The sequence below is a fragment of the Heliconius melpomene genome, chromosome 20 (assembly GCF_056956725.1).
Source record: "Heliconius melpomene rosina isolate 202511_hmr_F chromosome 20, ASM5695672v1, whole genome shotgun sequence".
NCBI classification, from domain to species: domain Eukaryota; kingdom Metazoa; phylum Arthropoda; class Insecta; order Lepidoptera; family Nymphalidae; genus Heliconius; species Heliconius melpomene.
The window spans coordinates 13952595-13970589 of NC_140408.1; the positions used below are offsets into that span (position 1 = coordinate 13952595).

General features: G+C 33.6%; 1 protein-coding gene across 1 annotated transcript in view; it reads right to left on the reverse strand.

Moving 5' to 3' along the window:
* The window catches only part of LOC146528129 (putative multidrug resistance-associated protein lethal(2)03659), a 32819-nt gene that overhangs the window by 11798 nt on the left and 3026 nt on the right, over positions 1–17995 (reverse strand). Inside the window, exons 2-12 of the mRNA XM_085205012.1 lie at positions 5540–5680; positions 4223–4285; positions 4024–4100; positions 3338–3440; positions 3042–3146; positions 2631–2733; positions 1931–2162; positions 1428–1584; positions 975–1325; positions 697–841; positions 255–416 (exon numbers count right to left, since the gene is read on the reverse strand). Of these exons, the coding sequence (XP_085061138.1) occupies positions 255–416; positions 697–841; positions 975–1325; positions 1428–1584; positions 1931–2162; positions 2631–2733; positions 3042–3146; positions 3338–3440; positions 4024–4100; positions 4223–4285; positions 5540–5619 (1578 nt within the window). The 5' untranslated portion in view covers positions 5620–5680. The remainder of the gene's footprint in view (positions 1–254; positions 417–696; positions 842–974; positions 1326–1427; positions 1585–1930; positions 2163–2630; positions 2734–3041; positions 3147–3337; positions 3441–4023; positions 4101–4222; positions 4286–5539; positions 5681–17995) is intronic.

Consider the following 17995-nt stretch of genomic DNA (forward strand, 5'->3'; position numbering starts at 1 on the left):
TTCCTTTATTTGTTAAGTATAAGCCTTTCAAATAAGAAAAAAATAAATTTCATCAGGATAAAGGATTGACACTTTAGTAAGACTACAAAATCGTCCAAACGAATACTAATAAGGTGAAGAAATGTAATATCTAATATTTTAATTTTCCTCGCTCTGGTAACAAGGCAAAGCACTTCCGTCATTTAACACACATCGCCTATGTGAAGGATGCAGCAAGAAGCTAAAAATAAAAGTATAATAATATAAAGTCTTACCGAGGCCTCAAACAGCCATGGATCTTGCGCGGCGTACGATAACACTCCGTCGACGGAGAGATGTCCGCTGCTGGGAGAGACTTCTCTCAACATTGCGAGTAATAATGTAGACTTGCCTGAGCCTACTGTACCTACTACTGTTGTTAAAGTTTCTGGTTTTATCTGTGTAAAGGATAAATTGATGTATCAATGAGTGGTCTAACTTTTTTTTAATGTGTAAGTAATGATGATATATTTTTAATAAAGGCTTTTAATATCTAACCATTTTGTAGCAAAATAAAGAGTTCTTTTCTTTGCAGATGGGCAATACACAAAAGTTCAGAAAATCTAACATTAGAGCGGCCACAACTCGTCGACCGTACTATATTTTTGAATGAAGAAATTGATTATTACTTATTAGATAATTATATACATATATTTTAAAAGATTAAAAAATACTTACATTTAAATTAATATCACTAAGCGCTGCTGTTTTGGATACTTCTTCACCTTCAGTTTTCCAATATGCAGTATATTGCTTAAAGCTTAATAGCACAGCTGGCTTTGGTTGTTCTAGATTCGATTCCGATTTTATATAGGCTTGTTGACTGGAAAAAATTGCATTATTTATGGAAGGCTTAAAAAATAGTAAAATAAGACATAAAATTTCATGTGAGCAGAACAGAAAAGACAAAGAACTGATTCTTTAATACATGTATTGTAAAAACAAAAAAACCTTACCCATTCCCAATTTTTTCGAACACTCCATTCGTTTTAGCACCATCAATATTGACCAAATCGACGCCATCTTGATTATCGACTTCCGGCAACAAAAGGAACTCTTGAATTCTCTTAATACTTACATAGGCTTCTAAAGTAAATGTTATGGCAAGAGGCAAGAAGTCCACTAAGGAATATTTCAAGATATCGTAATATGAGAAAATAACAAATACTTTTGCTGCAGTTAACTCGTTGTTAAAGGATATGTAGGCTATAATGCTTAGGAAGATAGCTACTTTAGTGTTGAGCTTCACACAGGATAACATGACAGCTCGGAGCCAGGACATCTTTCTTATTACGCTCATTTCTTTCCTGTAAGATGATGATTATAAACTAGACAATAATTCAGGAAGGTTTATAATTATATGAAGTATGTACATATATATTATAATATATAATAATAGTTTTACATACCGTCTCGCATGTCCAATAATACCGGCGAAGGCTTTCTCCCACGCGAACATTTTGATAGCCTCTATACTTTGTATCACTTCATTCATAAGTCTAATACGATTGTCTGTACGTAACGCTGTTTTATGTCGTAACCTAGACGAGATCTTGCCGAGGTACCCTGAAATAAATATCTTATATATAATATTAGCGTTTATCACTTACCTAAAGCTTCGCCCGCGTTGATACAGAACGTTAGCTAAGAGTTTAGTATTAGAAGGTACAGTGGGTTACATTGACACGATTAATAGTATTAAAAGATCTTCCTCGATAAATGGTCTATATAACACTAAAAATATTTTACAATTGAAACCAGTTCCTGAGATTCAACCTCATAGTTCACTCTGCCTATACTACTATACGTTTTTTCCAATAGGAATGCTACTACGTGGTATTTTCAATTAATTTTCGTGTCAATTTATTTTCTTTACCTACCCTCAAATAAAAAGGAAACAAAAAAATCTCACCTTGCAAAGGTATAAACATTAACAGGAAAGCCACACCTATCAACGTGGCCACCCCAATCTGTCTATACATTAGGTATACAATAAATACACTTTCTATGGGGGTTCTAAATAAGTCTACCAGGAATAGACTGGCCATGTCGAATCTTTGTGCGTCTGTTGTTAGTAGGTTGATCACGTGGCCAGCTAGTCCTTCTGAGGCTTGACCACCAGCTGTTACATCTAGACGTATGAGCTAGAAAAAATAAAAATAAAAACTTAAAAAAACATGCTTTACACTATTTTTAGCTTCTCTTTAATCTTTTCTTAATTTATGTAATAACTCAGGTGGAAAACTTGCATTTTCTTTTTGTGGTTCTTTTGCTGCCACTCAATGGCTCCACAATTCGGCGGAACATGGAGATTGGAAGTGTATTAATGGGAACGGAGTGTCTAAACACTAAATCGAGAGTATTATTTGCCATATTAAAATAAAATATGTTTAGCCGTTTGAAGATTTTTAGTTGCATATTTATTTATTTTTTGCAATTTCCGGGTGTTTAAACTATTTCCAATTGTTATTTTTCAAATAAAAAAAAAATTGAAAAATACTGGAGCAAGTTAGACTGGAGAAGTTAGGAGAATTTTGTAACGATTAAATTAATATTAGGGCAAGAATTTCTTACATTAATAAATAATTAATAGAAATGTGCTTAATAAATACCTTTCTATATATAAGTGAACAGCACGACACTCGTATTTTCATCGCCATGTGCAATAAGAACAATATCATTGGATGCATCATCGTCGCGTTGATTGCCATTAAACTGAAATTTAAAAAATAATATTTCATTTAAAGATTGATTCTAATATCACCATTCCTTATTATGACTTATTTATAAGATATAGATATATGAAGTCGCGGATTTTTTCTTAGAACTAATGAAATTGAATGTTTTTGCAGTACATTGTAATTACATATAACTATTTCTGCAGTGGCCTCATATTTAAATAAATGTCTAAATATAGGGCGGAAATTGAAAAACAGATAAATTTAACACAAGATTCTCTGCCTACTTCCCTAAATGTTGGAGATGAATGATTTTAATTATTAAGATTCCATATTATGACTTACCCTACAACGCCTACAGCGTATAAATATGCTTCACTTTTAGCGATTCCAGAATGTGACGGTGAAAAATAATGTATTAAACCTTCAAGGCACATCGGCATAGTTAACCTAGAATAATAATAAACAAGAATAAAACGCGTACTTATTAAATTTTTCAAAGTATTATTTCACACTTAGGAAAAAAAAATATTTTTTAAAACCTGGCATTGAGTTACGCCAAAGAAAATAGGAAACGGAGTGTTTTCGCATCCTCTGCCTACCTTGCTATATGTGGAAGAAATCATTATTTAGTTACGTACCTGACAGTACCGTCGAGAATTGCATAAAAGAAATTAAACACAACGAATTTCAATCCGTACACCCTGAGTATGGTTTTCAATAGCGACGGTATTTTTCCTATATCTGAAATTAAATAGAAAAACAAAATTATAGACCATCTACTCTAAAACTTAACGCTTCATTAAGCAAAAAATAGCGTCAGCAAAAAAAACATAACTATATATATACGATTTATATTTCTTTTATTTTTATTCTATTTCGATTTCTTAATGTTAATGGAATACTCAGTGTAATTAGAATCTTCATAAAGGCGCTTTAGCGATTAATATTGAAATCATAATTATATTTTTTTATTTCAATTGGTGTTGGTTCTCGTGACACAGAGCCTGACTGGTAAGCGCAACGATTGTGGTTTCTGTCCCCATGCAGAGAAATTACTCTATTCCATTGTTTTCCTTTTCTTCGCTCTGGTACACAAAGATCGGTGTCGAATTCCACATTAAACACGTAATATCGCAAACATTCGAGGAAAATATTGGTGTTTACACATTTGGTTCTGTCGGACTATTATGTAGGGGAAAAAGCATGAAGCTGCAAATTACAATCTTAAGCTGCTAGCTTTGAACTAGTATCTATTAATAATCTCTCTGTTCTCTCTCTCTTCTTTTCGCTTCATTCTTGATAATCTAGGAATGTTCTTACAAACCTCTTTTAGATAATTCGTCTTTCCAATGTAACGCCAAATCGTCGCCCCGGGGGGCTGCTCGGTGGTCATTCATACATCTGTAAATATTAATTGTTATTAATAATATGCATGCTAAATTCATTCTCTAGTTTCGATTATAAAATTTTTTTTGGTTCACGTCGTATCTCTCACATAGCAGGGTAGGCGTGTTTTTTTTTACCTGTACATATCTGATATGTTGAGTTGACCTTTTCTTCCTTTCTCGAATATTGGACGAGTGTAGCTGAAAGTAATGATAATGATTCATTAAAACTATGTAATAATATATATTTATAAAAAAATCGTAATTGATTTCTGTCTGTATAGAAAGATGTAGGGGAAAATCTACTATTGGGGGATTGTTTTAAATTCTTTTATCTATTTTTAGATAGCATGTGCGTTTGTGCACGCTAATCTCAGCAATCTTTGATGTGCAGAACTCAACGTCACAATTAACAATCTTAATTATGGAGTGGTAATCGAACTCACAACCGTCGCGTTTAGTCGCAAGGTTAAGCCCCTGAGTCACGACGTCCTCGACGATTATTGCAGTAATAAATATTAATCCTTCATAAGTATTACATACGCGACTACAAATGTCGATATACTAGCGGACGCGCGCAGCTTCGCTTGCGTATTTAAGGGTGAATTCGAATAACCCATGAAACATGTGTTCAATGAAATATTTTTAAGAGTCTAAATTTCAAATTTTATAAAAATCGGTGGCGATTTAAAGATTTTTCCATACAAACTTTCAACCCCTTATTTGCACCCTTAGGGGGTGAATTCTAGAAAACCATGAAACATATGTTCAATTAAATATTTTTAAGAGTCTAAATATCAAATTTTATAAATATCGGTGGCGATTTAAGAATTTTCTCATACAAACTTTCAACCTCTTATTTGCACCCTTAGGAAGAGAATTCTAGAAAACGATGAAACACGTGTTCAATTAAATATTTTTAAAAATTTAAATTTCAAATTTTATAAAAATCGGTGCCGATTTAAATTTTTTTCCTTACAAACTTTCAATCCCTATTTCACCCCTTTAGGGTTAAAATTTTTCAAAATCCCTTCTTAGTGGATGTCCAGATTACGAAAGTAAACTTTTGCCCAAATTTAACGTTTCTACCATCAGCGGTTACGGCTGTGCGTGCGTCTTACCTCAGTCAGTGAGGACAAGTCCTCTTATATATATAGATTATAGATTTCATTATATTAAGTTGTATATTTAAGTGAAACTAAAAAAAACTCTGGTATAATTATTTTTAGCCAAAAAAAGGCTGTTATGCTATAAATATTGTTAAGATAATCTGTTTTGTATTTTCCGTATAATTTAGAATCATTGTCTGTTCAATGATACATAAAGTTCATGTTCATTTTTTTCCTGATCTAGCACTCGCGATGTAGAGTTCCGTCACTCAATATTTCTAAAATATTAAAAAAAGAGACAAACATTCCACTCTACGACAGACAAAAAAAAAAACAGAATATTTACCAAAATAGTAATTTTGAAAATATATTAGCTGTTTCCCGTGGATTTTGCTTCCTGTCTATGTCGAAATAACCGGGATCCATTCTTCTTGGTTTCTTCTACAAATGTTCACTTCCACGCTTTATTTTTAGGCACCTTTTTCACCTGAAAATAATAAAATAAGCAGTTAGAATTAGTTAATACTAAATATTTATGTTAGATATACAAGTGTATGACGTCACAGAGTTCGAGTTAAGGAACGCCGTAATCATAACCGAAACTATCAACTATCCAAAATATAAAAACCGCCAAGTGCGAGTCGGATTCTCACACGAAGGGTTCCGTATCATTTTCTATAAAAAGGGTAAATAAATCATTATATTTAAGTAGGTTATAGATATTGATAACGGAAACAGGTAAACGCTTTTAAGTTTTCTCAGAAAATTTGGTTATATTGTATTTAAAAATAAAAGAAACTAGACTAATATAAAACGAATATTTAAGGGGGGTTCTCATACAATTATTTATAAATATTATTTTTTTTAATATTAAGCTTAAAATATCTACCCTAAACCTTTCGTGCGAAAGTCCGACTCGCACTTGGTCGGTTTTTTATGTATATTTTATGGTAATTTTGTGTGAAGTTTTATTATCTTCTAAGCACGTTTTTATACAAAATTTCTATAGGACATTGTATTACGATGACAAATTTAAAATTATATATGTACAGTTGAACATTGATAATGAATGAATACAATTTGAAGGTCACACAAGGTTGCTGAAATTTTTAAATTTAAACGCGCTCTGTAACAATACAAAGCGCGTCATTTAGTTTCACCACTCAACATGCACTATCTCTAAAAAAATTTTTTTCAGCTTCACGCTGTATCCCGCATACAATAGGGTAGGCAGAAGGAACCTACTATATACTATATATACTCCGTTCCCCACTTTCCGCCGAATTCTGGAGACATTGCGTGTTGAGTGGCGGAACTCAACGCCGAACATTGGACCGACCGCGACGCCAGAGCGAAGAAATGGAAATATAAATTTTAAATAAATATTTAATTTCATCGAGTGTCGAAAATTAGGTTGAATAATGAGGAACGTAAGATACTCATCTTACTTGAAATATGACTCTCACTTCACTTCACTTCACTGTCACATGCTATCCCATCGCGATACAAATGACAATGGTCTCACATTTAACAAATGATATTTAGGAGACTGACAAAAACTTGTTTATATAGCTGACCGTTTCAATGATGGCCACATAATAATGATCATTATTTCAATGAAAATAATGATTATTTTAGTATATTCAGATAATTTTAAACGTAACGAAATGATTTAGAGTCATTGTATTTATCATTAAAGCGTGAAACAAGGACAAATGGAGGGCCACTGTGAAATATACCGATGGGAGATACTTTTCAGCTTCCCGTTGCATCCTACACATAGCATACTCTGCTGGGTATGTTGAGGGAACCTGGGAACTTAGTGTTAAGACACTTCACATTAAAACACTTCAGTTTCTCACTTTTTGCCTCGTCACCAAAGAATTGATTGAAAATTCATTCCTCGGAGTCCGAGTGGTAATAGAACCCACAGCTGTCGAGCTGACAGTCACACACTTAGCGCCAGGCTTAAGTTCCACCACCCGATACTCCAAAGATCGTGCGGCAACTGGGGACAGGAGTGTCTTAACATTATGTCGCTTTTACCTGCTTTAATCTGTGGGGGAAAGAGCTACCTAGAAAAAGCAAAAAAAAACAGAAGATACGTAAAAAAAAACAACTGTAAAAAATCTAACAAATCACCTTGTAATATATTTTTGGCTCGTGATAACATTTGATGACAATTAAGTCGACAGTTCGAGGAAAAACTGAAAGACAATAGATTATTTACTTTGTTTTTTACGCAATTTCCTTAACGGAAAACGTTTTGGTTTTTCAGTATGTGATAATGAATCGCCACCCACCGACCGAATTGCAGACATAGCGTGTTGAGTAGCGGAACATAACGCCGGGCTTTGTTTTCTTATAAATATCTTAATAATATTAAAATCTTTGTTATCTAATAAAATGGACAAAGATTTAAAACATTTCGTTATATGACCGAGAAATGGAAATATTAAAAAAATTCCTTTCCTCAAGTGGATATCGAACCCATGATTAGCCTGAATAAGTATACCTACCATACAAGCTATTCCCGTTCGATGGTGCGGTCGAAGTCGGAATCAAAAGCTAGCTTACTATAATATAGGTGATAACTGATATCAGTGTTACAATATTGCCTATCGATTAGATATTAAGCTTATCATATTTTATACATTGTTATAAGAACATAATACATATATGTGTGTAGTGATTGATAAGTTGCGAGTAATTTACGACTGTGGGTTTGATCGCCAGTAGGGGAACTAATTATTATTTAAAAATATTTTCATTTTCTCACACACGCGTCAAGACAAAAGCCCAGTGTATATATGTATGTAAATTCTTCCCAGAAATGTTGAACGAGGTTCCCATATCCCAAAAAATACACTAAACTGGTTTTCATGAGACTTGTACTGTTCCCTACATTCGAACATACCCCACCTTAATCAACAGTGACTAACTGAAATTTCTTGGATATTAGAAGTTATACTTTTAGTCAAATATTATACAAATCCACATATGCATACATACGTGTCAAACACCATACATCCTGTTTTTGAATTCGGTTAATATAACCTCCGTCGTAACCAAAACCCTTGACAGACAGACATACAAAAAAATCACATCTTTAATAAAATAGTGATTTATTTTCATTACAAAAGTAAATGTAAATAAAACGTTATTTAAAGGAATATTGCAAAATAAACATAATAATACGTCGAGGTTAGATAATTGTTATCTTTTGTTTAACACTAGTATCATATCGTGGTGTCGGTCGTTTAAAATTATAGTCTTTCTTCGAAATGCTGTCAGCCATATTGGTCCTGAGAAACTGCAAGTACTACGTGTAAACATATATTTATCCATTTAAAGACGTTTAAACATACCAACAAATATTTTTTAATCTTTAAAAAAATATTAATTATCTTACATGTAATTTGCTTTAAGTCTTTGGCTTCACACTTACAAGAGCTATTGTTACAACGTTGACAATAAGATAAAAGACATTATATTATATTTACTTTTATTGCCAACGTTTTCGGGCTTTATTGAACTGTTTTTCAGTCTAAGATATTTATTATGTAAAACAATATTTTTTCCTATACAGAAATCGTAAACACGATTCGATCTTCGCTCGTGTTTAACCAACTGCTGCAAATAGAGGAGGTTATCAATTCCTCTGACCTCTAGTCTCTCTCTCTCTCTCTCTCTAGTTTATTCATGATAAAAAAAAATCTACTTCTATATTTGTAATATACATAGTTAAAAAGATTAATCTTTTAGTTCAACGCATTCTTAACATGAACCGTTGTTTTAAATGATGGCAGGTAGCAGTTTAGGGCGATTCAAGGTTATACGACAAATCGATAAAAAACCTCATATAAACGTACGTTCTCGCATATCGGGTTGTTAAGACGAGATGATCATGCCTTCAAATTCTAATTAAAAGATTGTTGCCGTATATTATTAATCTAACGTGTTTGTTTCATCTCAGGATCTAAATTGTACTAATTAAGAGCAGAGAAAGCAGAGCACTCACCGGAGTTTATTAGAGCAATAATATAAAAAATAGAAAAAAAATATTTTCCCGAGCGGAAATCGAACCCACGTTATATTATATTATAGATTACATTCACAGTTCAGATACTGTGCCGCTACGCCAAGAATACCAAGAATGCCAATTTTACAAGGCTATTTTCAGGAAATGTAAAACACTAACACGATTTTGCACTTAACTCTAAGTTTAGTTAAGTAATCCATGCTATTAGATATTATAAAGCAAGAGTATGTTTGGTCGAACACTCTAATGTCAGGAACTATTAGGTTTGAAACACAGGTTTTTTATGTAGATGTTATCCAAATAAGTATGTATATGATTTTTTTTTATTTTGAACGTGAAGTGCAAGTAGATCCTGAGATATCACCTTACGAATTTATTAATAATTTAATACTTATAAATGTAAAGTATATAATTAAAGCATAAATGGATTATAAATTGATTGATAAAAAATATATAATTACAGTAGTAATTATATTTTTTTACTAATAATTTTCCTTAAATCCAAGGTAATGTGCAAAACAAAAGACAAAAACTAAGATTTATTAATATTATTAAATGAAATGTAATTCGGCTTTGAGGTCGTGGCGCAGCCGCACAGCATCTCACTCTAAACGTGACGTTTGTGGGTTCGAGTCCCACTCAAGGGATTCAATTATTTTTATTTTGTCGTTCTAGTAACAAGACAAAGCGCGTTGCGTGTTCTTGTGCGTGGGGAACGTAATGTCTTAGCATTAGGTTCCCCCCCTACTACCCAAATATGTTACTACCCTTGTGTAACATACTATTTGCGTAATGTAAAAAAAAATAATGGGCAAAGCCGCGGGCTAGTATACTAGTAAACTATATGTAACCAGAGGGAACTGAAGAAATCTAAATGTCCTTCGAAAATTGTAAACTTATAATCATACAGTGTGCACATGAAACACCTTTTAAGAGCCAAATATTACGTGTAATACTAGCGACCCCTCGCAGGTTTGCTCGCTTAAATTTAAGAGTCAAATAAAATAAAATCTTGACATAAACTATAGCCTATGTATTATTCTAATGCCTAAGCTGTATTAAAAAAAGTCAGGTTCACGCTGTACCCCGCACACAGGAGGGTAGGCAGAGGGAACCTAGTGATAAGACACTGCGTTCTTCATTTTGCACCAAATTTTGGGGGCATTGCGTGTTGAGTAGTGAGTAGTGAAACTCAAAGCAATGCTTAGCCTCGACACCAGAGCAATTCCTCGAGTGGGGATCGAACCCATAAACCCTATTGGCCTCTTAAGTTATTTTATGTTAATGTCATCTAAATCCGTTCAGTAGTATTAACATGAAAGTGGAATAAACACGCAACCTCAAAAAAACACGTTTAATGTATTATAAAAATAAAAAAATATTATATTATAATTATAGTAAGATTAGTAAGAAAAGACTAGAAAAATAACAATTATCTAATAAGAAAACTTATTTAAAGAAAAACACAAACACAAAAGTTAACTCAACTATAAAACAATCAAGTGTTTAAAATAATTAATTTTATTGCAAAATTTAGTTTTATAAATCGGCATACAAACAAATAATAAAGACGCGTTATCAGGAAGCTGTGATGCTGATAACAGCTTACAATGTGGTATTAGAATGATTCATTAAGATAAAAAAAATGTTTTAACATTGTGCAATGTACACTAGAGGGTCACACACCCTCTGACAGTAAACGTGATAATCATGGATTCGATTCCCACTCGGGGTCCAAGAAGACAGCGCGTCGTTAAGTTACGTGATACGTCTCAAAAATTGGGGGGGAACTTTCGGAACCGTCTTGACACGAGGTTCCCTCTCCCTATTCCGCTTTATACGGCTTATATCGTGAAGCTAACAAAATATGGTTTACTGATAATTGCCGGCGATAGATTTCTGTGAGACTGACAATACTGACATTTTGATAATTAATTAAAAATTCGCAAGTCTGTAACATGACAATTTGAATAAAAAGTAAGTATTTTTATTGTGGCACGTTTGGGTGAACACGACATGCCCGAGTGAACATGAAAGATAATATGAAAATGTCAGTCGGAGGATATTTAGATGGAGAAAACTTGATATGACACTCCATGTCATTACAGGAGGCCGTCGTGACGCAAGGATACAAGTATGCGACTATAAAGGCGACGGTTGTGAGTTCGATTCTCACCCGGGGGAACAAAATATTTGATGTTTTCATTTCATCGCTCTGGTGCCTCCAACGCAATGCCTCCAGAATTCATTTGAGAGTGGGGAACGAAAGTATTTTGTTGGAAACGAAGTGTCTTAACACTAGGTTCCCAAGTTCCCTATGCCTATAATGCTATGTGCGGGACACAGAATAAAGCTAATTGTCCACTTTCTGTTGAGAAGCGGAAATCAATGATGTTTACAGAATTAAAAATTATTTTTTAGGAATTATGATTTATTTATAGTCAATACCCGGAGTGCGTGTCGAACCGACAACCATCCCGTTTACATACCTACATCGGTCCACTACACCAAGTTGGCAACACGTGACCTTATCAGATAAAATATATATATCTAATAATAATAAAATAGTTCTATAAATAGACCATGTACGCATACGGCGTTCAAACACGAATTTCAAGTTCAAGGTCTTTAATATAATTTATGTACATAATTGAGAAATGAAGTATTTATTTAAATTTACATTTTCATTTCATCGATCTAGTGTCGAAACAAAGCGCGGTGTTAAGTTCCGTCACTCAACACGCAATGCCTTCAGAATTAGGTGGAAAGAGGAGAACATTATCGAGGCTAAAATTTAAAATATTTTGTACATAAAAATGACGCTAATCTAATAAAAAGTCGGTAAAAATTCATTTATAAGGATTTCATATTTCTCATTCTTGACTAATATGTAACAGAAGAACAGTTATTCTATGGATATCTGATATTCTCCTTGTCTCCCATTTTGAAATATTGCGTGGAAATTGGCGGAACTTAACACCACGGTTTGTTTTATAAGTAGAGTGTTGATTGTTTGTAAATACAACAAAAAAAAAGTTATAGTACAGCGATTACTTACACTTTGTTCAACAAAAATACGGCGTTAAGTACCGCCACCTAATCTACAACAAAGTGATTGGACTCTAACTTTAAAATAAACAATTTTAAATCGTACAATAACAAAATCTAATGAATATTTGTACAATTTTCCTTATACAGTTGGTTATTTCCCATAATATGTGGAATTATTTTTACAAACGGGCACATGTCCTTCGATCGTGTCATAATAAGCCTATACAGATACACTACATACTTGTAGTAGTCTTTATTTCAATATCATATGATGTTATTTTTATCAAATTAATCTAATATTATTTTTTAGCTTCACGCTGTATCCCGCACACAACAGTGTAAATAGCAGGGTTAGCAGAGGAACCTCGGAACCTGGAAACCTAACAACAAAAACAGAATCTAAAATTTGAGGCATCTGTATTCGGCTCGCAACGTCTCTATAAAAGTGTATGCCTCTTAAAAGTAGTGTCTTAACACTAGATTCCCCAAAAATTGGTTGCCACACATTGTGAGGTTAAAAAAACAGGTATATTATTATAGGTAAGTTCAATGAACAACTTTGACACCAATATATTATTATCATTAAATTGCAAATGTATATACGAATAAAACTAAATTACACTAAATGTATGTTGCAATTATTTGCATAAAAAACATAATTTACACATGCGGCAGTTGTGGATTCGATTGCTACTCTGGTAACGAGACAAAACGCGGCGTTGGGTTCCGCCACTCAATACGCAATGCCTAGAGAATTTAACGGAAATAGGGAAACGGAAATGTCTTAATGGAAATGGAATGTATTACGAGTCCACCCGTCAAAAGCATGGTGTACAAACAAAAACGAGAGTAACTTGTCGTAATCTACATACAATAGTCAAATGTTAAGTTTTAATAAGTAAAAAAATAATAAAATTTATATAATTTATAATCGAAAAAAAAAACGTTTTTTAATTCAAACTAACGCCACGGGTTTTCTTATTAGGATTAAAGCATATCGCATAGGCCATTCAATTTCTAGTGTGATTACACAACATTTTTAATTAAAAAGAGACGGTAAAGTGCGAGTCAAGTCGATCGAGAAATTAATCGTAACTCATAAATTTGACAAACTTAAATATGCAGTTGGATACACTCATTTTGTATAATAAATAAACAACAAATATATGTTGGTAATAATTTTTTTATGATTTATACCTGTTAACTTATATTTTATTCGCACTGGAAGTTCTCATTTCTGGCCAAATTGCATAGGTCTATAGGAAGTGCCGCCAGAATCCTGACCTAAACCTGACCTGGCGCACCCGTAAAAGAGTTTCCTCACGATAAAAAAAGGTCCACAGGTACCTTACCACTTCATAGAGTTTTATTACTTAGAAAATTTCATATAAAATGCGTCAAAAACGTTATATAAACGCTCGTATTATTTAATTACCCAAAAAGATTATCACGATATAGTCAAAAAACATTTATAATGTTTAACAGTCAGGAGTTCGTGCCTCGCCCCCAATCGACCTAGTGACATAATTTGGGATAGCCTTAATAAAAGTCGGTCCAGTAAATAGGTAACGCATGGCGACGCCGGCATGGCGGATGTGGCACGTGCTTGCCTTTTTTATATAAGTAAATTTAAGTTACACCCTGTATCCCGCATATAGGGGGGTTAGCAATGACGTATGAGAGATATTTTCAGGGGGAGACGATACTATTTTATGGTATCATAGAGTTTATCTGATGATGGTGCCAGGATCTGAAAAGTGACACTCTTAAAAAAGAGGTTACTAGTAAACCACTCGAGTTAAGGCTCATATAGTTTATAGCTCCCAGCTATATTTAATCACCTGGTGTAGACAAACTTATATTTTATTGTTTCTTAAACAATATACCTAAAGGTATAATGATCTGTATTGAATTTAAATAATTCACGAGGTTTTCTCTAAAAACAAACAAAAGTTAGATTTTTAGTAAATTCAAGCCACCCCACCTATTAGCGTATACGATTATTTGATTCTAAAAAAATGCACAGTAAGCAAAGCGAAGTGTTACGACACTCCGTTGCCCACGCACCACCGAATTTTCAAAATATTGCATATTAAATGGCGGAACTAAGTGCCAGGTTTGGTCTACCAGAGCGGAGAAATGAAAATAAATTAAATATAATCATTCCCCTAAGTAAGAATGGAACCCACAACTGTCGCGTTTACAATCAAACTGGCTTCACTTGGCCACAATGGTCTCTTCACATTTCATGGATTATTGACCGTGACTTCCTCAGTCAGTGACGTCAAAGTTGCCAAAGAAAATAACAAGACGCAGACGATAATTATTTTTATACTACCCATCCGAGAGAAGATCATTGTGACGCAATAGAGCAGTGTCCGACTGTGAACAGTTAAACACGGCGCGGCGGTTCGATTCCTGCTCGGAGAAATTATATTTTTTTCTTAATTCTTTATCCCAGGGAGTAAAGAGATGAAATATCTTATACTACGATGGCGGTAGGTTCGATTTGAAAGGAAAAGTAAACTATTAAAAAAAATTAACTCAACGAGTAGTTGCTGAGATTGGCACATTCCACCAAGCAAGATGTTTAGTTTTTATAATATTAGAAGCATTATTACAAATATTTTTTTGTACCTAATTAATAATTTTTGTTTTATATTATTTTACTATATTATTTAGATATTTTCTTATGACAGCAAGTTAATTTATATTACAAACAGAATAGGCACTCCATTTCCTACTTTCCGACCGACTTGCGAAACATTACGGAATTCAACGCCGTGTATTGTCTTATTAACAAAACATGCAAATAAAAAAAGTTCATTGCGACTAGTAGAAACTGAACTCAAAGTCTTCACATTTACAGACGACAGTACCGCTGTACCGTTGTACCACTACTGTCTTTAATATCTAGTTTACATAATGATTTCCTAGTTCCAGGTAAATACGAGCTTTGCGTGTCGTAACCCAACACTCTCCTTTAATAGGATATTAGCAGTTACGAGCTAATAGGTACACCATACCGTACTTGCGTTATACTCTTTATGTTATTCTTGTGTAATAGTTATACTCTATCTATGGGATAGGGTCATGTAAGCGTACAGTACGGTCAACAAGTCGTGGCCGACCTGAAGTTAGGTTTTCTGAACCGAAGCGCACATTCAGAAAGAAAATTAATAAAAGCTAGGAAAATCCTAAAAACAAATATGCGCAGTCGTCTACAGCAACTTCTATGCGGCCACGACTTGTTGACCGTACTATAGTGTCAGCTAGTAGCACAATGATTTTACAGGCCGGGCACAATTGCGCCTTGTTACAATTTAAATAATAATAATCAATTAAATGCATTAAACTGGACAAAATGATTGTGGATACAAACATGACTGCAATATTTATGTTAATTATATGTTTAAGTTAAAATAATAAGGTATATATTTGTTCAAATTACTTGAATAAAACCCTCCGGCACGGCACGGCGTCTGAATGTAGACGCGACGGTTGTAGGTTCGATTTCATTTACATTCACTTGGGGGAATATATTGTTTTTATTGTATGTATGATGCCAAGGATGTCTCTGTGTCTATCAGTCGGACATTAGATTCCCTCACACTAATAAGAATTCCAACAAAGGAGTGTTTATAGGTATTTATATTTATAACAGAGAATGTTTATAAAATCAGCTAGTGATTCATCACTAAATTACTTTTGTAATATCCATTAAGTTTATTATTGCATTAAAAAAAATCCTAGTCCCTATTACGAAAATCTTTCCATCGAGGATTTGAACCCACAACTATCACAAAAAATATCAATATTTTTATTTAGCATTTGGACCAGTGTCTATAATAAAAAAAGCGAACCTTGCAAAATTTGTAACTGTATAAGCGGCTTTTGCATATTGTATACTTTAGCGTTTGGTCAATGACCTGCTAAATGTACAACCTATCAACATATTTAGTTGAACGAACTTATCTCAGGAACTATTGTTTCGAATTGAACAAATATTTTTGTATTGGAAAGTCCATTTATTTTTTCATTTCTCTACTCTGACTCATACTTATGCTATAAAACTGAAGAGTTTATTGGGTTGAACGCGCTAATCTCAGGAACTACTGATTCGAATTCATTTTTGTTGTGTTGGGTAGCCTATTTATTGAGGAAGGCTATACCTATAGGTTATCTTTCGATGTAAGTCACTGTTCCCGCGGTCAGTTACCTCCCACACATAAAATGCGATATCTGATTCCATTCTTTCCCATTCTGACATTCTGTCCCCACGCGGGCGAAGCCGCAGCTAAAAGCTAGTTTTCCGTATATTTTCTTATAAAGAAAACCTTATTAAGTTCAAATCGAAACTACGAAGTAATACTAGTGCTTTTATTACTAATTTATTTCGAGAACAGATCCCGTGACCTTCCATTTAACATTTCAATATAATTTGTAATAACAAGTACAGCACACACGAGTGAATCATTCAAAACATTTTAATTGAAGTTATTAAAGTAACCATTGTGGCGTTGTTGGGACAAGTGGTATGAATGTACAGTGCGGTCTCGGAGTCGTGGCCCTGAAGTTAGTTTAGCTCCGACGAACTTCAGGTAAACCACAACACATCGGGCGGACTGTAATAGTTTTATTTACGCCTAGCTGGGCAGAGAAGAGAAGAGGCAATCGTGGCTTCTATGACCAAATATTAAAAGAACACACTGTATCCTTGACATTATAATAAAATCAATAATAATCCACAGATAGAAAGTACATAATATATTTCAATTGTATATTGAAAAAGCAGTCAAGGGCGAATTGAATTTAAATATTGGGTTCTTTATACACCATGTATAATGTATGATGACTAAATTTGACTAACAATGGGTTAGATATAGGAGGATAAGTAAGGCCGTCGCGGTGACTGTAAACATGACGAATGTGGGTTCGATCTCTCTCTCTCTCTCTCGAAGGAATGAATTTTTTTTACTTCTTTATGGTAACGAGGCAAAGCGCGACGTTGAGTTCCGCTCTTCAACTTTTCTTTTTTTACATTTACACTGTATGAAAGTAAAAATTGACTTATTTTTAACCACATACAATAACGTATCTAGTCTGTATAGGTGATGGATATGGGTTCGATTTTCACTCGTAACAGTTTATAAATAAAAATATATATTTCCAGTACGTGTCTCGCAAACCAAAGTGCGACCTTATATTCCGTCATTAAATATTATGTACTACGTATGTACATAAAAATTATATAACCCATTGTTCTATAACTAAGGCCATTTTCCATGAATTCCCATAATATTATAAACGAACGATTTAATTACTTCAAGTATGTAGAGTTACACATATTCTTAAATATGTTTTTTAACTTCATGCTATATCCCGCACGGATGGTAGACCGAGAGAATTTAAGGAACCTAGTGTTAAGGCACTCCGCTCTCATTAAGACACTATCGTACCCCATTCTCGGCCGGAATCTGAAGGCATCGCGTGTTGTGTGTGGTGCTAAATTACATATTTTATTCCTTATTATATTTCTTTACTTTTAAACATACTATAAGATATATAAAATTAACAGATTGGCACATTCCTAAACGAAATATCTTCCAGCCAGGGTACAGAGAACGCATAGCTAAATAGACAGAGGAAACATAGTATTAAGACATTATGTTCTACACGCACCGCCCAATTATCAAGACATTACATGTT